The sequence below is a fragment of the Callospermophilus lateralis genome, chromosome 10 (genome assembly GCF_048772815.1).
Source record: "Callospermophilus lateralis isolate mCalLat2 chromosome 10, mCalLat2.hap1, whole genome shotgun sequence".
In the NCBI taxonomy this organism is placed as follows: domain Eukaryota; kingdom Metazoa; phylum Chordata; class Mammalia; order Rodentia; family Sciuridae; genus Callospermophilus; species Callospermophilus lateralis.
Window position 1 is genome coordinate 92,162,364 of NC_135314.1, and position 23,541 is coordinate 92,185,904.

The 23,541-nt window shown below is 33.1% G+C and overlaps 1 protein-coding gene across 1 annotated transcript in view; it reads left to right on the forward strand.

The window, feature by feature from the left end:
* The window catches only part of Spata16 (spermatogenesis associated 16), a 228,680-nt gene that overhangs the window by 100,065 nt on the left and 105,074 nt on the right, over nt 1–23,541 (forward strand). Inside the window, exon 3 of the mRNA XM_076868624.2 lies at nt 4,922–5,011. Within this exon, the coding sequence (XP_076724739.2) occupies nt 4,922–5,011 (90 nt within the window). The remainder of the gene's footprint in view (nt 1–4,921; nt 5,012–23,541) is intronic.

Consider the following 23,541-nt stretch of genomic DNA (forward strand, 5'->3'; position numbering starts at 1 on the left):
GTTATATGGAAATACTACAGTATTTTATATAAGGATTTGTGTAACACAGATTTTAGTGTCTACAGGAATTTGGGAACCAATTCTCCATGAATACTAAGGGATGACTATATAAAAGTAGAAATCGAAATTGAAAAACAAAACATTGGAATTTATAGCTAAGTCTAAGGTCTATTTAACTTAAAATATCAACAAAGTCTAAATACTTGGCAGTTCAATTTTAGTACAATATTTCAGAAGAACTACAGTTTGATAAAAAGAAGACTCCTCACATGTTTCTTGTTTTATTGGCTGTGGTTTTGTTTTATTATTAGCTTCCTTACTTATTGATTTTAATATTCCATTTATTGTTTTAAAGCTTTTTTATCTTTCATCAACCTAATTCATCTCTATAAAATATAAAAATGCAAAGTCCACAAGATTATTTTGATAAATTTAGACATTTGAAAAACAAATTTTTCTGACAATCACTCTTTGAAATAATAATAGAAAAATATTTTTGTTTTTGCTCAAATTGATTTATAATCATAAATATTATTGAAATATTGAAGCACTAGATATTCTGTTTATTTAAACTCTTAAAAACTCATAGCCTACACAGTATGAAAAGAAAAATAGATATGAATATTAAAAAGCAGTAACTAAACATGAGCATTTGCAGATAATGTGAATAAAACTAAATATAATATAAAATAAGTATTTTAACATTGAAATCTGAATGCCATCAATAAAAATTCAGGAAATATAATGGAATAAATTCCATTCTTATTATGCATATATATAGTTGTTCTCAAACTTCAGTGTACCTATAGATCACTTAAATATCTTTTTAAAATGTAGATTCAGTAGGTTTAAGGTGTGAATCAAGAGTTTGCGTGTCTAAAAAACTCTTGTGCTGATTTTGATCATTCTTTGAGTGGTACAATGTGTATAGACATATATTCTCATGTATAACTTTACAACTCAAGAATTAACAATAAATTAGAAAATTTTCTACTTTTAAAAGGTTAATGGTTAAAATATTACTGGGAGACATTAAAAAATAAGTAAAGAAAAATGTCACATTCCTGAGTGAGAAGACAATTATATAAATATATCTATTCTTCCCATTTAATCTAAGATCTTTAGCTTAACATCAATTTTAGAAAAACAAATAATGTTTTTGTAATTTAAGAAAACAAATTCTAAAGTTTATCAGGAAGAATAAATATGCCATGTTAACTAGCAATTTTTTTCACAAAGAGAACATGAGACAGCTTTTTCCCTTCCAAAAATTAAAATGTACTGTAAATTAAAAACAAGACAGTTTTAGCGCAGCGCAGTGGTACATGCTTATAACCCCAGCTGCAGAGGAGACTGAGCCGGGAGGATCGAAAGTTCAAAGCCAGCCTCAGCAATTTAGCGAGACCCTGTCTCAAAATAAAAAATTAAAAAAGGTTGAGGATGTGGCTAGGTGGTTAAGCACCCCTGGATTAAATCCCCAGTACAAAAAACAAACAAACAAACAACAACAAAAAAAAAACCAAAAAACATTTTGGCCAAAGAAATAGAAATAGACGTATTGAAAGCATAGAATACAAAGTTCAGCCATAGACTTAGGTGTGCATGTGAATTTAGCGTATGACAAAAGTGGTATATGATTTCACTGAAATCATTTGACAAGTGAATTGGGAAACCTGGGATAATTACTGAAACAGACTTACTAACCTCACTGTTTTACAAACTTAGAATGTAATAAAACATGCACACATCCACATATCAAATTGTGTGAACAGTAGTATAAAGATAAAATTTAAAGAATCCATAAATAGAAATCATTAAAAGCAAATTTATACCATACATTGGAAATTGGTTTTTAAAATAATTGTTTATGTCTTATAAAATTTATTATTTTACACAATCTCATTCTCTGAGAAGGGGGCTAATCAACTGAGTGAACAATGATTTGTCTCTTACTAACACTAACTCCATTCCTTTGACAAAAATTCAGCGACTTCTATAATTTAGCTATTCCCTCTAACATGGTTTTTGTTTTTGACCAAAAGCCCTATCAGCATAGCTAAATCAGATTTATTTCCTCTGTGATAAAATCAAACTAATCAGCACAGAGACCTCTCTCTGATTACAATTATAGCTTTTTTTCACAGTAGCCTCAGCAAGAGTGTCCATTTTGATCATAGCCGGCCTCCTGCGTCTCCCCAAATGGCATCAAATGACAAATGATTAGGAACTTTTTAAAGGACAAATCATCATTTCCTCTACAAGTTGTATACAACATAAAATATATTTTTAAAAGGATATTCCATTTTAGAAAGCATCAATAAGATGATAAAATTGTAAAAACTACATGTTATAATCACCACTAGCATAGCATGCCAAATATCTAATAGGGGCATATGACAAACACACAGTGAATAATTAATTATAAGAGAATACAACATAATAGACTGCCAGATGTTACACCTCTTTAAAAAGTTTCTAATTCTTTTTTTTAAAATATTTTTTAGTTATAGACAGATTCAATATCTTTATTTTGTTTATCCATTTTTATATGGTGCTGAGTTTATAACTGCACCTTCAGGTAGAGACTGGGACTTGATCTTCTTTGGGTCTTTCTGAGGAAGTTGGGACTTCTGTGGTTCTGGTCAGGCGACATCATGGTCAAAAAACTAGTCTAACAACAGGATTCATATTCTCTGCTTATATTTCTTCATCAAAGAAGGCTAATAATTATAAGCATTTTTTCCAATTTTAAGCCTTTTTAAAAATGTTATTGAAACAATTTCCACAGTATCTACCTCACCAATTCTCATTACCCACAAAAAACTCCTCTACCTACATCCAAAGTCACTTTGATGATGCCTCTTTTTTAAGTTTTTCCCTATTTACTTCTCCTGTTCATGGCATTCAATTGTTTTCTCCAATCCAATCAATTTTTGTCACAAGAAATTATTTGACATAGCAATATCTTAGAAAGTAGTTTAGCAGAACCAGAATGTTATCTTATGTGTCACCAGAATATTATCTTATGTGTCAAGGAATATCCAAGTATAGAAACATCCACTCATTAAGGACTTTGTCCCATCACATTTGTAGATGGTTACTAAAATGTGCCTAAGTGAATCAATGACTGTAAAGTAAAAGGAGAGAATTAATTATGATGTGAAAGAAAAAATTTTGATCAGAAACAGAAAATCCATGCCCTAGTCGGAACACTAATCTTAGCTATATTCTGTTGCTTTTATAAGATTGTTTTCACATGGGATAAAACATGTAAACATGGTTTGTAAACATACTTTTTCTAAATCAGTAGAAAGTATCAGTGGTAGATATTTGTAGTTTTACGTTGACATCAAATGAACCCATGTGATCATTTTTAAATTCCCACATTTTACTAAGAACTCACCAAGGAAAATGACCTATATTCTTAGGGTTTTAGTGTGCTAATTTCCACAAATTATTAGCTGCACAATACAACAAAATATCATTAACTCAGACTCTCATAATTTGGAATTCATCACAAGAGATGCATTAAGGTATAAATAATATAGACCTTTGTGGCTAAAGAAGGAACCACAAACTTGAAATAATAACTCTTCAACTAATTATGTATGATTTTAGAAATTTCCCTTAAACTCTCTGGTTTGGGTTTGTGTTTAAAGTGAGCTAAATTATACAATCAATCTATTTCATCACCATATAATTCTACAATTCTTCATAAGCTGAATAGATTTTTTTTCCACTTTTGCCTTTTCATATGCAATGTTTCTGGAAATGAAATTATTTCAGTCTGCATGTTTTTTAACCTGAAGTTCATAAATAGCCCTGAAGAGGTCACATGACTTATCTAAAGTTGGGTGACTTTTGTATGCATTTTTGGGGGGGACAGAGGTTTATAGCTTTCATCTGAATATCAAAAAGTTCTGTGCACCTTTCAAAAAAAGAAAAACACATTAAGAACAAGTTACTTCAATAATGAACTAATTCCAAATTATTATCAGCTTGCAATAACAAGCTCACAAAGTGTTACTTAGTAATCCTTTATCATTTCCGTAACAATTTGAACCCCACATCAAGAAGCATAATAGAAGCTACATTCAAACTTTCACCAACTTACTCTTCCCATCTGATGATGGGGTACAAAGTGCATCTGTCCAGTTCACATCATTATATTGAATGCCTTGAACATTGCCTACCTCTAACAGTCTCACAGGAAGCAAGAAGGAAAATGTCCACCAGTTTATTTCTATAGGGGAAAGATAGCTGAGGTATAACCATATTCTCACCCGAGTTGGACTGTGATTACAGAACTCTAGAAGATAATGGAAGAATCAGCTGGCAAAGATGAACAAATCATCTCTAAGCTAAGCCTTATAATTTCAGTCAAGAAAAAGAGGGGACCCAAAGTCCCAAAGTAAAGTGGGATCTTACCAGTTCATGCCACTACATCATCTATCAGGGGTAAGACAAAACCTAATTATAAAATTCAAATGAGCATGTCACCCAAATTGCAATTCATTTCTTTTCATTGAAATTCATCAGTCAACAACCTCCTTTTATATTAAAAGTAGACTTAGCATAAAAATTGCATAAATATGAGTTTTACCTGATTTATTAACATAAGCAAATAAAATAGCATGTTATATGAGGTATAGGTTTGAATTCAAATTCTTTGTCATTATCAGGCCTATAGAAGATATTCAGTAGTATAAAGTTGCTTATGTGACACAAACAATTTGCTTTTCAAGAATGCTTATTTGTCTTAATTGACAATTACAGAAAGAAAGGGCTTCATTCATTAGTCTTTTTTAAAAATAGATAATATATAAAATTGATTTAATGCATGTGATTTCATTCTTCTACACTTCTGGTAATTGTCTTTTAAAAATCTAATAATGTTTGCATTTCATCTGTCTTTTCTCAGGAGTATTGTTCTAAACCCAGCCTATTTCCGAAACCATCTTCGTCAAGCAACAGTGTTTAGATGTCTGGAGAGATATTCAGAAGCTGCCCGGTATGTTTGTTATAACTTTGTGAAGATTTATTTGAAGTTAAATTAATTTTGTTCCCAGATTCTGGTAATAGCATAAGAGAACTTTCCATTTCTCTCATGGAATATGATTTTACCCAAATTATTGTCTTATAAATGTCAAACCACCAATTATTGACTATCTTTTTCTTTAATTAAAGCTATTTCTTGTTCATAACTCTTAGCAAATTCAAATTTTCCAGGCATGAGGTCACTGACAATGATGGGAAAACTTGCACAGATAGTAAAAATGAACTTGACCTCTACTCTGGAGAACATTCCTGGTCAAGATTGTAATGACACAATTCTGTGACTCTTGTGTTCTGATGATGAAATCCATTCACATGGAAAGGATCCCAGCAGTCCATATCTAGAGGAGGTGGTATCAATTAAGTAACACCAAGGATTGTTAGTATTGTTTTTTGGATCCCGATGTGTTTTCAACAGAAACCTAATGAAGCAGCTCCTAATATTCTCATCCCAAGAACCTAGACTATGACAAAAACTGATAAAAGTTCTATAACAGAGGCTGGGATTGGGGCTCAGTGGTAGCGCACTTGCCTGGCATGTGTGAGGCACTGGGTTCAAGTCTCAGCACCACATATATATATACATAAATAAAATAAAGATCTATCAACAACTAATTTTATACACACACACACACACACACACACACACACTATACTCTGAATTCCTTCTCACCTGCAACAACCAAGGCTTTTTTTCTCCCTCTGGGATCAAGGTTATTACAACAGAATCCTATTCTCAATGACTTTTCCCTCTCTCTCTCTCAAATATATAAAATGCTGATTCTTACTCAATTTTACCAGTCCAGGAATTCAGTGATTAAAAAAAAACGAGTAATTTCTGGATTTAGGCTAAGCACAACACCTAAGGATAAATCTACAGTAACAGGCATGGTATGCCTAGGTGACAGATAGCTACTGTCTCTAGAACATTCGGAAATAACATTTTCTTTGAAACTGGAAACAGAAGTCAAAGTGGGAAATGAAATGATTCCATAAAATTGATACTGTGAGGTTGACGTGACTTCCATTCATGTAGGATGGTTCCAGGAGTTGCCTGAACTCAATTAAACATTGGAGATGAAAGGCAAAGTGAATCCCAACTGCTGTCACTTTGCAGTCAGACAACAAATATGGCACATCAGCTTTTGTCTGTCTCCATCATTCTTCTTTTGCATTCTATTTTCCCCATAATATTCCTTAAATGTGTTTTACCTAGTATACTCACATATACTAACTGTGTGAATGACAGAGAAATTAAGAGATGATAATAAGCATCCTTCTGTCCCACACTTCAAAAAGCAGATTTTTATAAAGGTCATCAGCTACAAACAAAATTAATATCAAGATTCAGCATAAACAGCAAATAGGCATCTGTAAAATGGCATTCCTTAAGAGGTGGTTTGTTAATGTGTCTTGAATCCAACCAAAAGATCAATAAAAAACAAGCTATACCTTCAGAACTAGAGTGTAACTAATAGAGAAACTGCTAGGGGTATACTCGTGCAGGCTTGCAAGAACAGCTGCTTATATAATCAGGATTTGGGGAGGATTATTAAACTGTAGGAGAAATTAGAAATTCTGGGAGAAAGTTCTATGGAAATTGGCAAATGCCACAAATCCAGGCTTCATTATTTGTTTATATTAAGACATAATTTTTTTTTTTAAAAAAAAGACCTAGGTACTATCAAACCATTGGCTAGTACCTAGAACTGGTAAAATGGAGTACAAAATAGCTTCTATACATTGAGAGATGGGGAAAACTCTTTTTGAGAACAGGATTCTGTTACCAAAGTGGTAACAAATTCTTTATGGGTCCTAAAACAAGGAAGCAATAAGAAATTGAAATTAGGAATTTGTTAGTATTTGCCACCTAACATAGGTATTATATATTCCATGTTTTTGACTGAAATAGGCGTACCTGCTTAACGTCTTTTGATGATTGACATGACACAGTGCTCCTTGAGAAAGTTCCTGGTAACTGCTGGCTATACTGGTATGGACTTTCCAACAGAGAAACAGAAATAATTATCAAATATGAATGTTTTTCATTTCAGTTTCCTTGGCAATTATAACCCTTGACATAAAGTACACATCATCCTCTCCCCCAACCTCAAGGGAAGAATGCTATGAATCATGAACATGAATATCTTAGCATTTCTTAGCTATAACATCTTTAATGTAAATCAATATGTACAGCATTCATTTTTATCAACCAATCTCCTAGAGACTCGGATAGTTTGCTTCAGGCCTTTTGTAAGCGTGTTATTTTAAAACTCATTAGTAACACCAACACACCAAGGTTATTGCCTTTAGGATGATAAGTAGTCATATTTCTGGAATTGACAGTCACCTACCAAATACTAAAGGAATGCCATTGTTACATGAGTTAGGTGATCTAGAGACCATGATTCCCAATGAAGTGGACCAGCCAAAATCTCATCCAAAATAGGATATTTGTAAGTAGCCCCTGGAAATTTGAATGCTTGAGTTTGTTTGAGTCCAAACACCTCCACCCATGACAGCCTCCTAAAAGCTCAGGCTCTCGTCCAAGGACACTAGAGGACATGCTACTGCCTGTGGTTAAATGGAAGGCATCCATCAGATTTAGAATAAGCAGATCCTTTTAGTTTATATGTCAGTGTCCTTCCAATATTATCCTACTGAAAGAAGAAGCGAGAATATATAATGGTAGAAATTAAATAAAATTAGGGATATTGTATTATGGTTTTAGGCTCTACAGGGATGCTGGTTACCCTTGAGGAGACAGCTGGCCATGGTTAAATTGATGAAATCACATTTTCTACCACCAAACTAAATTAAGATTACCATAACCACCACCATTCCACCCCAATCTCCAAGAGTCAGCCACCCTTTGAGACCTTTTCTGAAATAGCATGTAGTCTCACTCTTTAACATCTTTATTTTTATATAAGAATATCAGTGTTGATATAGACAATCTTTGCTCAAATCTGCCCTTAGTCACCCAACATACATATGTGAGTGCACACACATGTGCTCATACACACATATCCCATTTGGAAATTTTAAAACTCATTGGTAACACTAATACACTAAGTTTATTGTCTTTCTGATGCTAAGTAGTCATATTTCTGGAATTGACAGACACCTATCAATTCCTGAAAAACATTCATTTCTGATACCTTCATGAGAAATATGATTGAATGAGAAAATACACAAAGAGAGACAATAAAAGCCAAGATTGACAGTTCTGTGAAGAGACCTAAGACTCCTGACAACATGATTAACATGGTATCTTTCATCTCCGTGTGCTCAATAACTAGCTCCTAGCCTAGAATGGAACAGCACCAGCAAGAGAATTATGAGTTAATTTAGCTAATTTTTGAGTCTGTGGTGTTATGTTATTGATAACTACTCAGTTATATCAGTAAGAAGATTATGGATCTTCTATAGTGAAGATCCATAATGAAAAAAAAAATAGATGACATTGCAGGGTATATGTGTATGAAGAAGCAAACAGAAGGAAATGCAGCAAAGCCTCTTCATCCATCACTGATGAAGAATTAGCTGTATGTTTCTAAATATGTGAGCTAGACATGGGATTCTGGAGCACAAGCAACACACTCCAAAACTGGCAAAGTCCAGGAAGATGTAGCGTGTGTGGTGTTCCAATTACAAGGAGTATTCTGTGAATTACAGTGAACTGGAGAACATTAACTAGAGTGACCATGTATTTTATCTTTCAAACTAGACACTAGTGGAAGTGAAAGTGGATCTGATTAAGAATCTATCCCAGGAAAACAGGCATAAGTCAGAACCGTCCCAAGCACACCAGCTATGTGCTCACCCTATCACAGGCCTTTCTAAAGGTAGTGTCCACTGCTCAAGTCCTTCAAATGTTGCTATATAGGAATATAGGCTGTGTTAGAAACCTTTTTAACCTTCAAGAGAGAGTATAAATTCAGAGCTTTTCAGGAAATTTCTTGACTTTTAAACGTTGGCAATTATTTCAGTTTTTTTTTTAAACACAGTGTCATCTTTAAAAAGTTGAAGTAGAACTACTCATTAAAATATAATGCACTAAAGAATCATTTTGCCAAATGACCAATTTGTAGAAGACACCAAATTAATGCTCACTACAAACTTATTTTAAGAAATAGTCTTACCTAATATACTTAACTAATATGGATACATTTTCTTACCCATACATTCCTTATTAATATGTTGAACATTTTTCTTATCTTTAGAGAATTTTCAGTATTTCAAGAGCTAAAATCATAGAATGGTTCTTATCCTTAATGTGTTCTTCTATGTGTGATTGTCACTCTATTGTGCTTGAACATATTTTTTTTCAATATAACTACCTCTTCATTCAATCTGCTAACATGTGTCCTTTTTTATTGGTCATTTTAGTTATACATAACAGTAGAATCCATTTTGATATAATTATAGAAGCATAGAATATTATCTTTTTCTAGTTAGAATTCCATTCTTGTGATGTAAATGATGCTGGGATTCACTGTGTTGTTTTCATATAAGTATTTGGGAAAGTTATGTCAGATTCATTCCACTATCTTTTCTTTTCCTAACCACCCTCACTTCCAACACACCAAGTTTTATTGTCTCCATTTCACATTGTCTAATCTACTGAATTTCTATTCTTCCTCCCCTTATTATGAGTTAGCTTCCACATATTAGAGAAAACATTCAACCTTTGGCTTTTGAGAACCAGCTTATTTCACTTAACATGACCATCTCCAGATGCATCATTTGCAGACAAATATAATAAAGTCATTCTTCTTTATGCCCAAGTAATACTCCATTATGTATATGTACCACAATTTCTTTATCCATTCATCTTTTGAAAGGCACCTAGGTTAGTTCCATGGCTTAGCTATTATGAATTGAGCTGCTATAAATATTGATGTGGCTGCATCACTGTAGTTTGCTGATTTAAAATCCTTTCGATATCTACCAAGGAGTGAGATAACCAGGTCAAATGGTGGTCCCAATTCAAGTTTCTTGAGGAATCTCTATACTACTTTCCAGAGTGGTTGCACCAATTTCCAGTCCCAGCAGCAATGTATGAGAGTGTCTTTTCCCCCACATCCTCATCTTGAACATATTCTATATCATTATCTTCTTATGAATGTAATCAAAATTCAAATTTGAAAGTTTAAGAGTTTATATTATTCTTTCTAATATTTTAGAGCAATTTTGTTTTAATATTTCATAAGTTTTAGGATTATTTTCCAGTTTTATGTCAAGTGACTAAATTAACCTATTTAATAAAATGGTTTTTAACTATCTATTGCACTTGCAACATGTCATATTTAATGAGATCATTGTAAGAGATCTCTGCTTTATCTCATGAAACTAGAGATGCCAAGGTCAGGAGAATCAAGAGTGGGCGCCTAGCACAACCTGGGCTGTGATCCCACAGAGGGGAAGGTTATGGAATAGAGAAAAACTGCAGGCCTCAGGACCCTGGAGTTCTGGCTCCCTTCACATCCATCTGCAGGACTGCTATACATTTTCCATAGATCCAAAAATAGGCTAGTATCTAGTAAATAAATATAGATATAAGTTTGACCAACTGGTCATTCAACAAACTTGTCATATGACAAATCAGCCTGGAGCCCACAGAAAGCTGTGGGCTGCAGCATCAGATTTGTAGTCTGAATCCTTCTGTGTTCCAGCTTAAAATGAAAACTGAAGTTTCATCACTCTATGGTGAAGGCTGAGCTTCCTCCCACCAGCGAGAGAATTTGGGAGAAGGTTTTAATATAATCCATTTGGGAGAAGATTTTAATATAAAGCCAGCAGTCCTTCATCATAGAAAAAGATGTATTGTACAGAATTCAGTTCAATAGCTTTAGTTAATTCACTATCTGGTCTGCTTTCTTATTTTGTAATACTTTTACTTAATATCACACAACATAGGTAATATTGTGAGAAGTAGAATAAATAATAAAAATAGCTACTCTAAAATTATTTATCTTTGCCCCTTTTAAAATAAAGCAGTAAATGATATACTGGATTTTAGAGTTGTTTTCTATCATATGTACCTTTGGGGATAAAGATAACAAACAGGAAAGAAACTACAAAGTTGATTGCTTTGGGTTACTAAAAAAGTTCTTTGGCTGATTCTCAGCTTTGCCTGCCTCACTCTTGGCCTCTGGCCTCGTCTTTTTGTTTACTCCTGTTTCCGTCTGTTTACTCCTCATTTCAACTGCTGTTTACTCCTCATCTCATCCTCCTTCTCTGTATGCCATGGTTTGAATGTGTCCAACAAAACATGAAAGTTGGATATTAGAAACTTAGTTCCCAGTGTAACGGGATTAAAAAGTGGGACCTTTGAAGTCTTTAAGAGGTGATTGCATCATGAGGTCCAACCCCTCCTGAATAGATTGATTCTGTTATAAGAATGGGCTAGTTGATAACGGGAGGAGTTTCCTGATAAAAGATGAGTTCTGTCCCCTTTCCCATCATCACATGTGCAAAATACATGTGCTCTCTTGCCTTTCTGCCTTTCGTGTGGAATGATGCAGTAAGAAGGTCCTGACCAGATGCAGTTATTTGACCTTGGACTTCCCAGTTTCCAGAATTATTAGAAATAAATCTTTGTTCTTTATAAATTACCCAGTCTCAAATATTCTGTTAGAGCAGCATTAAATGGACTAAGACCCTATGTTTACATTTTTCCATGTTTCATTCCTGTCTTCTTTCTCCAAAATCTGACTCTCAGGGTTTACCCCCCCAAAATATTAGCATAATTCCACAATTTAAGCTTCCACTGCTTTCTGGTCCATTAATAAGTCATTGTCAGACTGGGGCTATAGGTCAGTGGTAGAGTGCTTGCCTTACACATGTGAGGCACTGGGTTCAATCCTCAGCACCACATAGTAAATAACTATCTACAACTAAAAAAAAAGATTCAAAAATATAAGTCATTCTCAATGCATCTTATAAGTCTATGGTGATTGCTGTTCTTTTTAATATATCATCATTTTTAGATTATTTCAGGATTACTTCTTGAGTGACCAAATTTACCTACTTAATGAAACATATTTTTAACTATTTATAGCATATACTTCAAATCATATTTAGTGTGACCATTTGTAAGAACTCTTTATTTATCTACCCAAAACTAGGGATGCCAAGATGGGGAAAATCAACATTGAGCACCTCAGCTGATTGATTACATTTGAGTTTCTACCATTTTATTTCAACAGAGTTTGAGACTTATTGGGATATTTGGATTTTCTGGAAACCTACTCTCTGGATGAGAGTACAATGAAAATTGCAAAAAAACAAATGCATTCAAAATAGATTCTTCTATAAATGAATTGTCAGCTATGCCTAAGGCATGACACGTTAGTCTATCAATTTTTCAGTGAGACACAGCATTTAGCATTTGTATATGGGCATCAAGATATCCCAGAGACATTCTTTTTGTTTGTTTGTTTGTTTGTTTTTTGCCAAGCAGTATGTTTTTATTAAGCAAAATCAAGTCAAGTATTAATACTTGATTAGTAGAGGTGGTAGTCAATGGGTGGGATGTCACTTTTTTCCTCCTCCTTCACCACCTTCTCCTCCACCTTCTTCTCCTTCTTGTTCTTTTCTTCAAATTTGATCCTGCTAGAAATAATGCATATATAAATCGCAATCTGCCAAGGCTGATCCAAAAATAAATTGAAGTGTTCAGAAATCTAGTAATATAAAACAGTGACGTTTCCATAGATAAGCAATCACTCAGGAGCAGTATTACAACAGCAAGCAAGAAGAAACTGTGTCAGCTTTTTTCCTTGTCATGAAACTCTATGATTTTAAATGAGATTATTATGTATTTTGCAAAGGAAGAGAATATTCTGACAGGTAGACTCCAGACAAGTGATTCTGAAGAGATGATAGTAGTGTTGGGAGTTTATTTGAACTTAGTTTTGATTCAGTTAGAAGTATAACATCCATTCATTCACCGTGCAAGATGCTAAAAATGCATCACAGATACTTTCTGGCTGAAATAAGTTTCATTTCTGCCTACTAATAGACTGAATGAAGGCTGTAAGCTCATTTTTATTCTTAAACTGGCCATCTGTCTGAAGGATCTTCTTTCTTTTTATTGGGAGCACTTTGCCATTGCTACAGCCTCTCTGGTTCATTCTGGCATTACTCATAGGTAGCATATATGTTGGAAGATCCTGTGTTGGAAGATTATATGTTGGAAGACAAACTTGGTAATTCTGCCATTAAATGATTTTCCTGTTCCCCACATATTACAAAGCTGTGTGAATCCTAACCTAAGCATTGCAAAAATGTTACATCTTGTCATATAATTTCTAAAACTGACATTAATGGAGACAGACTTAGTTATTTTCCAGAGCTTAAGTAAAATATCTCACCACAGCGCATCCAATTTTCAGGTAAGAAGTAGATGTACAGTGTTTGTAATTTCAAAGGAAAAAGTGAAAGTTGAAATACAGCAAACTTTCAAGTTCATAGCCATCTCTTTTGTCTTAAGGATATAAAGTTTTAGAAATTTAAATGTCTAATCTGATAACAGAAAATACTAATTTCAGTATTGCAATGATAGCAGGTGGCTAAAGAAAAGCAGGTTAACTTAATAAAAATCAGACCTTGGGACATGTTCTAAATTATAAATAAATTATTGCAATGATACATAACGTTTTCTATAAAGATTAGAAGATCTTTTGTTTAATTCAGACTTTGACAAGACATTCATTAATTTATTAGAGAAAAAAAAACATTGATTGACTGAATTCTTCCATCCCGTGTTGATGTTCATAATAATTATTTTTATCATTCTTTTTCTCTTTACAATGGTATGCTATGAATCTGCATTATGTATAAACATTTCTAAAGTAATTTATAAATGCAAAGTTCTTGGACTGGGTATACTCTCTACAAATATTAGTCTAAAAATTGTGTGGCAGAGTACAAAGAAATATTTGTTTTATTTGCTATAGATCCAGCCTTGCACCTTAAAAATAAAAATGGGTAGAAGCAATAAAAACTACATAAAATAAAACATGCAAAGGCCCAAAAATGTCATGTTTTAAATGTGAGGAACTCGAGATCTCTTCTTTCCCCTCCACCCCCTTCAATTAGATATCCACATGATTCTACAGGTTCTACAAAAATGGAAAGTAGAAAATCAAACATGGACATATTTAACCCAAAAGAGCTGAGGTTTAACTCCTAAAGTTCTATGCTGTTTCTTAAGTGTTGCCAAATGAATTAGAATTTAATCTGCAGATGCTAAAAGTATGATAAACAGCTATAAACCTCTGTGACTTGAATCTGTAAACTTAACATAATAATAGTATCTATGTTGCCCAGGTTATTATAAGGAAGAAGTGAGATAATGTTTTTTTTGCCACTCAATAATGTTTATGGAAAAATGTTGTCAACTATTGTGTATGCCAATAACATTTTTGAACAAAGTTTTATTCATCAAAATATTATAGGTTTTAAAAATAAGAAACATAGAGCAACAGGAAATTGAGTAACTAAATGAAGCATATTTATGTAACAAACTATTAGTCATTAAATTGATGCTTGTTTCTTAACCATAATAAATGCCTATATGAAATGGCTATAGCTAACATTACTCAATGGAAAAGACTATTAAATTTCCCTCAAGATCAGGAACTAAAAAAAAAGATGTCACTTTATCACTTCTATTTTAGAAAATACTGAAATTCCAGCAGAGAAAGTAAAGGAAGGAAGGAAGGAGGGAAGGAGGGAAGGAAGGAAGGAAGAAGGAGAAAGAAAATAAAGGCATCCAGATGATTGGAAAGGAAGAAATTAAATGTTCTCTACACATAGATGCCATAATGCTATACGTAGGAAATCCCAAAGACTAGAACTAATAAATAAAATAAATTCACAAAGTTGCACTATACAAAATCAACACAAAAAAGAGTTCCTTTCTATACACTAATCATTAATAATACAAAAAGGAAATTAGCAGTTGAAGTGAGATAATTTATATCAAGCCTTAGCACAGTACTTGAAATATCATAAACTCTCAATTAAAATGAGCCATTATTATTGGTTTTGTTGTTGTTGATAATTGTAGCTCTTTGAAGACAGATGAAGCTACCTCAAGAGACAATGAGTTTCTCAACATCAAAACCAAAATGTGTTGGGCCGTCACTTAGCCATGCTATTGCACCACAGACCATAACATCCTCTTCTTCACTGAGGGTTGATGCTTTGGGGAAGCCCACTGCTAACACTGAGATTGAAAGGGCAAGATTCCTGCTGGTTTAAGGCAATGAAATGGGCAAGTCTCTGACCGTTGTGTTTTTAAATTTTTGTGTATGCATATATCAAGAATTTTAGCATCTTGCTTCATGCTGAGTGATATTTCAATTATTCTTGAAGGGCCTTAGACTGTAGAGTCACCCAAGATGGGAGGATGGAATTTCAAATAGAGAAAGGAGTATTCAGGTCAGCTAGTCAAGATTCCAATTCCTCCTTTACCCTTTTCTTCATTTCAGTCACAAGCAGTAACAATCTGACAAAAAATGAGGTTGAAGATCCTAATAGCAGGCTGCCAGGAGCTGACTGAATTTTCTACCGTATTTTTTAATACTGGCATCAGTTCATCACACTATTATGCACATAAATTAATCTTGATTCTGCTAATTGTGAAGATTCCATATAAGACAAAAGTTCTGTTTCTGGATCTGTCTGCTAAGGAATTATTTATATTAAAGAATTAGAGTCAAGTCAAAGAGAATTGTGTTCCACTCTCAGAGCTATAAATGACTAGCTCTGTGTGACCTTGGGCAAGTTAATTACGCTCTTTGACTTTCAATTTTCTTAACCATAAAATGGAAATAAGAATACAATGTAATAAGTAATAATGAGGATTAAATGAAATAATGAATATCAAACACTAAACTCAGTGCCTAGCACATAGTAAACCCTCAATTAATTATTGCTGCTGCTTGTTATTGTAATAAGCTTTGAAGAAAGATATTTAAAACCTTAATAATTCTGTTCAGTGAAACTTTGATATGAACATTACATTCCTAGCTACCACCTCAATTTATATCAGTTTTAGCAGTCATCATCTATGTCTCTCTACTTTCTGCCAAACTATGTCACTTGTTTGGTACATGCATTATCTTTGTTCTTCATAATAGCCAAGAAGTTATATTCTGCCTTTTGCGATGAGGAAACTCTAGCGAGTTTAAATGACTTATCAAAGATCCCACTACTAATAAGTAACAAATATAAAATTTGAGATTAATTTTATGTCAAAACTGGACGCCTGCATCAAAGAATGCAGTTAGTGCTGTCAGACTTCTTCATATTTGCCACTTATGTAAGTTTGAGATAGTATTGTCTTATCCTCATTTCAATTTTATTAATTATTAATGAGCAATTTTAATGTATTCATTGTGCATTTTAAATGTATCCATTAGCCAATAATGCTTCCTCTTTTGCAAAGTGCTCATTTTTACATATCTTTTGCACATTTTTATTGAACTGTTTGTCTTTTTGTCATTGAATCTTAGGGTTCCTATAGATTGGGGATACTAATCATTTATAGTCATGTTTATTATAGGCAATTTTTCCACTTTATGAAAATATATTCTTCATAATAACTTTTGTTGAAAATAAGCCTAAGGAATTAGTATTAGTGTTGTCAGATATAATTAAGTTCCTTTATGATTTGTACTGTTTTAGTTTTAAGAAATCCTTTTCTATCCCAAGCTCATTAGGATAATATTCTAAATAGTCTGTAAGTTTTCCCTTTGCTTTTAAAATGTTGACCTAATGCTACAGTAATTGATTTTTATACATGGTGTGAGGTTAGAATCTATTACTATGGTTTTTAACTCATTAGATAACCAATTATTTTGACATCATCTGACTGAATCCCTTTGCACTGTTGATGTCTTAAGCTGATGTCCATAAGTGAGCATGCTGAATTCTCATCTCTTGTTTGACTCACACAACTGTCTATTGCATTACCAAAACCACACTATCATATATAATATTCCTTGATAACAAATGTCCCCAACTTATTCTTTTTTCAGGAATGTTTTGTCTAGTCTTGGTCTTTTACTCTTTCATATAAGTTGTAGGAAAAAATTTGAATTTCAAATCAGAATAGTGCGGGTTCTGGTTAGAAATTCCCAACAAATACTTTCTACTTTTCCTTTGTTCCACCAAGATCTAAGGCCAAGACTGGTATTAGTCCTACATTTTGCTTTGAGAGTTGTTCTTAATTCTTTTACTAAGTTTGCTATTTCAAAAGGAAAGATTTAAGGGGGCCTTCTCTTCAATCTTCCCACTGTTGAGGCTCCAAGTTTTATCCCCTTTTCTCCATATGTATGTCCTGTTAAAACACAGGTACAAGGCTAAGAATATAGCTCAGTGGTTCAGCACTTGCTTTGCATGTGTAAGGCCCTGGGTTTCAACCCCAGCACCACAAAAAAAGAAAAGAAAAAAGAAACCCAAAATCACAGTGAATAAACCACTAAGGATTAGCAGGTATTTTCAGAATAACACTGCTTCAGTGTTAGATTACCAAACCCCCTTTACTTATATAACTCTATCCAAGAATTTTTTTAAAAATGCCTGTTAGACATAAGAACTAAGCAGAAAGAGCTTGCAGTGACTAAAGCTGAGTTTCAAATTAAGTATTGATAGTATCAGATATAACTCTTATAATTAAGTTAATATCCATTATTATAAAGTAATTTAATAAATAAGTATATGGAGGATAAAGAAAAACTCTTTTTTACAGAAGAATGACAGTTAGTGGATATAGAGAGAATGAGAGAAAATCAATATGAGCAAACATCACAGCAATAATTGTTGCAAGCAAGACTCATTAATGGACTTCTGGTTGCCAGTCTACCACGTAGGGAAATTAGAAGTTACCATTCTACACCACACTAATAACAAGTCAAATGCTGAAAAAAAAACTGAAAAATCTACATTTTTTTTTCTTAGATTCATCAGAGAAACATCACAGGGGAAAAAAGCCATTGTGAAATAGACTAGAGCATTTTGCCTTTATTAACAGGATCTACCATCACAGCATAACCTGCTGGTACTGTATCAGAGCCTGATTCACCTGGGAAAAGGAGACTGTCAAACTCTATCTGCCTTTAGCCATCCTGTGACATCTAAGGGAGAAAAAGAAATAAATAAATAAATAAATAAAATTAAAAGAGCACTGGTGAAATTCACAGTCCATGAGTAGGGCTTTCTAAAAGACTGAGGCCCTAATTACAGGACTATGGAATGCTTCCTCCTTTTCAGAACTAAATTAGTAAAAGCTTATCTATTGCAGTTTCTTTTACCCTCTGCATCATGTTAAAGTTATACCAAAAAGTTCTAAGCATGATTTGCAGAGAAGAAAAGAAAAAGATCAGAATCAGAGTCAAATATGGCTGGAATTATCAAACCGGATTTTTTTTTTTTTTTAAATCCATGGTTAGTATAGTACAGATTTCAAGGAAATGGTAGATGACATGCAGAAACAGATGAACATTTTAAGTCAAGAAATAGAAATTCTAAGAAAAATCAAAATGAAATGGTGGAGATCAAAAACTGTGACAAAAAGGAAGAATGCCTTTGATGAGCTCATTGCTTGACTGGAAATGGCAAGACAGCTTAAGGAAATGACAGTTTATTCTTCCAAACCTGAAGAACACGCTAAAACCAAACTGGAACAAAATAACCAAGAATTGTGGACCAACTACCAAGGTGAAAACACATGTAATGAGAATACCAGGAGGAAAAGAAAAGAGCAGAAGCAAGTAACTTCACATTGTTAAAGGGGAAAGAAGAGACCACTTGCTCCCACAGGTACTTTTACAAAAGCACTAAATCCATTCTGGAGAGTCTGACGTGAGTTTAAGGCATACTTGGGGCAGCCAAGGAATGCTGAATTGGCATATGTGAAGCACAGACTTGCAACCTGATGTGGAGGTCTTGGGAGTGCCCAAAGCTCCTCTTTTGATGTCTTTATGGATTTGAGGCCTGGAATGAATGGACAGCACCAAAAATCTCTGATGTGACTTTAGGGTCGTTCTTTTTCTCTGATGTGCCTTTAGGGTCGTTTCTTTTTTTCTTGAATAGTATCTGGCTTCCCCCATCCCTGCTAATCTCAAGGTCACTGGGCCATACCCTTGGTGTTTTCTCCCAAACATGCTTTTCCATTTTCGACAACATGGCCAGGCTGAGAATTTTCCAAATATTTTAGCTATGCTCCCCCTTTAATGTAAATATCTTTTTGATTTCTTTCTCCCTTCTCACATTGTATTATAAGCAGTCAAGGAAGCTATGTCATACTCTCAACACTTTGTTTAGAGATTTTTTTTTTTTTGCAAATATCTTATTTCATTGCTCATATGTTTCTCTGTGCAAAACACTATTACACAAACACTATTTAGTCAAGTTTTTTGACACTTTATAAGAAGGGTGGCCTTTCCTTCAGTTTCTAATACCATGGTTCTTATTCCATCTGAGACCTCATCAGAATAGCCATTACTGTCCATATTTCTACCAACAGAACCACTTAGATACTCTCTAAGAACAATGAGGCTTTCTGTACAACTCTCTTCTTCAAATCTATACCTGACACTTTCTTAACATTCCACTCACAGCAATATAGGTTTTTGTCTAGCATTCACCTCCAAACTCTTCCAGCCTCTGCCCAGTTCCACAATTTTAGGTATTTGGTAGAGAAGCATTGAACTCTCAGTACCAATTTCAATTAATTTGTTCAGATTTCTATAACAAAATACCTAGGAGTAAGTAATTTATAAACAATGGAAATTTATTTCTCACAGTTCTGGATACTAAAAAGTCTAAGATGAAGAGACTGGCAAAGGTCTTGGGAAAGGTCTGTTCCTCACAGATGGCATCTCATGTGTCCTTATATAGTAGAAAGGACAAAAAAGCAACAAACTCAATTGCACACATCCTTTTATGAAGATATTAATTCTATTCATGATGATAAAGCCCTTATGATTTATGCACTATCTATTAAGCCTAACCTCTTAATATGATTGCACAGGGGATTAAACTTTAGCATAATGTTTGGGGGGATACATACATTTAAACAACTACAAAATGCAAAATTATCCTTCAAAAGTGAAAAAGACCTTCTTAGACAAAAATGGAGAGAATGTGTTTCTAATAGGTCTGCCTTGCTTGAAACATTAAAAGAAATTTATTAGAGAGAAGGAAAATAATGTAGGTCCCAAACTCATATCTACATTTTAAAAAAGGGGATAGATAAATGGAGGTAAAATTTTTAAATTATTTTTCTTATTCTTAATTGATCTAACAGAAAACACATTGTTCAAAATAATCATAGCAACTATATATATATATATATATATATATATATATATATATATATATATATATATATACACACACACACCTTGAGGTAAGTGAAATGAATGACTACTGTGAGATTAGGAACAGGAGGAAGGAATTAATATACTAAAAAATAGAAAATGGAATTATCTAAAATATTCAATTAGAAACACAAAAGAGAAAATTTGAAGACAAAAATGAGAATATAAAACAAGGGCAAGAAATAGAAAGCAGTAACAAATATGATAGATATTAATTCAATATACCAGTAATCACTTCTAATATTGATACTCTAACCCCATCAATGAAAACAGAGATTTTCAGACTGTATCAAAAATCAAGACCCAATCATATACTTTCTATTTTAAAAAAACACATGAAGACACATATTAATAAAAAAAGTTAAAGGATGATTAAAAGGTGATAAAATATATTGTGATAAAAATAATCAAAAGAAAGCAAGAGTAGCTTTATTAATTACAAATAGAAAAGACTTAGGAGAAAGGGAAGTTACCAAAATGAAAAAGAGATATTACACAATGATAAAGAAGTCAATTACTCAAAAGACATAACATGTATGGACCTAACAGCAGGCTGTCAAGACATGTGAGGCAAAAACTAATAGAATTGCAAGGTGAAATAGATGAAGTAAATGTTGAAATAGATTTCAAAACCTATCAGAATTGCACAGATCCTGCAGGAAGAAAACTAGTAAAGAATGTATTGAATTCAACTTCAATAGCTCAATCAATCAACTGAAAGTAACTGGTATCCATAAACTCTCTCATACAACAATAGCCAATTAATTCTTCTCCAACTCAAATGAAGTATTTACCAAGATACACCATATTCTATGTCATAAAGCACACCTTAACAAATTTAAAACAATGAAGATTATAAAATGTATGCTCTCAGACCGTAGTGTTATTAAACTAGAAATTAATGAAGATAGTTGGAAGATCTCTAAGTAGAGATGATACAACATACTTCTAAGTTATACATAGGTTACAGTCACCAAAGAAATATGAAAATATTTTTACTTTAATGAAAATAATAATACAACTTATCAAAATTTGTGTGATACAGTGAAAGCAGTTCTTAGAAGGAAATCTAAAGCATTGAACAAATATTCACAAAAAGAAAAAATCTAGTATCAATCATCAAAAGGGGGCAAATGATCTGAAAAAGTCATTTCCCAAAAGAATAAATAGTCAATAAATACATGAAAAAATGCTCAATATCATTAGCCAATAGGGAAATAAAAATCCAAACTACAATAAGACACCATTTCACCCCCAGTTTAAATGCCTTTCATATGTGTTTTTTAAGGAAAAATAAATATTGGTAAGCATTTGAGAGAAAAGAACCCTTATCCCAGCAGCCCGGGGGGTGGGGGGTAGGGGGGATGGTGAGACAGGAGGATTTTGATGTTAATTAGTATAGCCACTATGGGAAGCTGAATGGAGGTTTCTCAAAAAAACTAAAAATAGAATTACCACTCTTTTTTATTTTGCCTGACTAGAGATTTACCAATTTAATCTTTTAAAGAACCAGTTTTGCTTCTTTTAAAAAAAGTGGGATCCTGCTATCCCACTTCTGGAAATATATCAAAGGAAACAAAGTCAGCATACTAAAGAGATACCTATTTGCCTATGTTTAGTATAGCACTAACCACAATAACTAACATATGTAACCAGACTGGATGCCTATGAACATGTGAGTGAAAAAAGAAAATATGGTTTCTATATGCAGAATGGGATATTATTCAGCCATAGAAAAGAATGCAATCCTGTTCTTTATTGCAGAGTTGATAGAACTGAAGGACATCATGTTAAGCAAAATAAGCCAGACACGTATTGCATGTTCTCTCTTATATACGGAAACTAAAAAAATACATATGATAAAAATATTTACATGTGTGTATATAATATGTATAACATATGTATATATGTATAATATTAATATATAATATGTATATGTAAATATTATGTATAAAATATACCTATATGTATACATACATTTACTGGGAAGGAAGAGGGGAAAGGCAAGGGTAGAATAAGGTTAGATGGACATAATTATGTACGATGTATACATGTATGAGAATATCACAGTTAATTAAATTAATATGATGATGACAATAATAATGATCATATAAAATATAAAAGACAGCAAATTAAATTTAAATTAATTTAATGGTTTGTTTTTGTTTTTGTTTTTGTGGTGCTGAGGATTGAACACATGGCCTTGTACAAGCAAGGCAGGCACTCTAGCAACTGAGCTATATCTCCACCCCTAAATTCAAATTAAGCAGAAAAAAAAATAAGAAAAATTAGAACAGGCATTATTACCCTATATACATGTATGAATATACTTCTGGAGGGAATCTGCAACGTGTACAGCCAGAAGAATGAGAAGATATACTCCATTTGTGTACAATATGTCAAAATGCATTCTACTGTAAAATAAATAAATTAAAAAAAATCAACGAAGGTAAAAGTAGAAAGTCACTAAGAGAAAATTTTCAAAAACCCAAAACTGGTTCTTTTAAAGGATTATATTGGTAAATCTCTAGTCAGGCAAAATAAAAAGAGAGAAATAATACATAGATTGTTACCCTGAGGGCGCACACCTGTAATCCCAGAAGCCCGGGAGGCTGAGGCAAGAGGATCACGAGTACAAAACCAGCCTCCACAACAGTGAGGTGCTAAGCAACTCAGTGAGACCCTGTTTCTAAATAAAATACAAAATATGATTGGGGATGTGGCTCAATGGTTGAGTGCCTCTGAGTTTAACCCTGGTACAAAAAGAGAAAGACATTGGAGACATTGGAGACTTTGATTACTAACATCAGGAAATGGAAGAAGGCATATCACTATGACCCCATAGACATTAAGAAGATACTAAGAGAATATCATTAACATCTCTATACCCACAAATTTGATAACATACATGACATAGATGAATTCCTTGCATAACATAAAGTGCCAAAAATCACATAAGAAAAAAAATGAACCATCTGAATAGGTCTATATCTATTAAAGAAACCAAATAAATAATTAATAATCTCCAAAACAGGGCAGCAGGTCCAAATGGGTTTATTGGTTAATTGTGCCAAATATTTAAGGA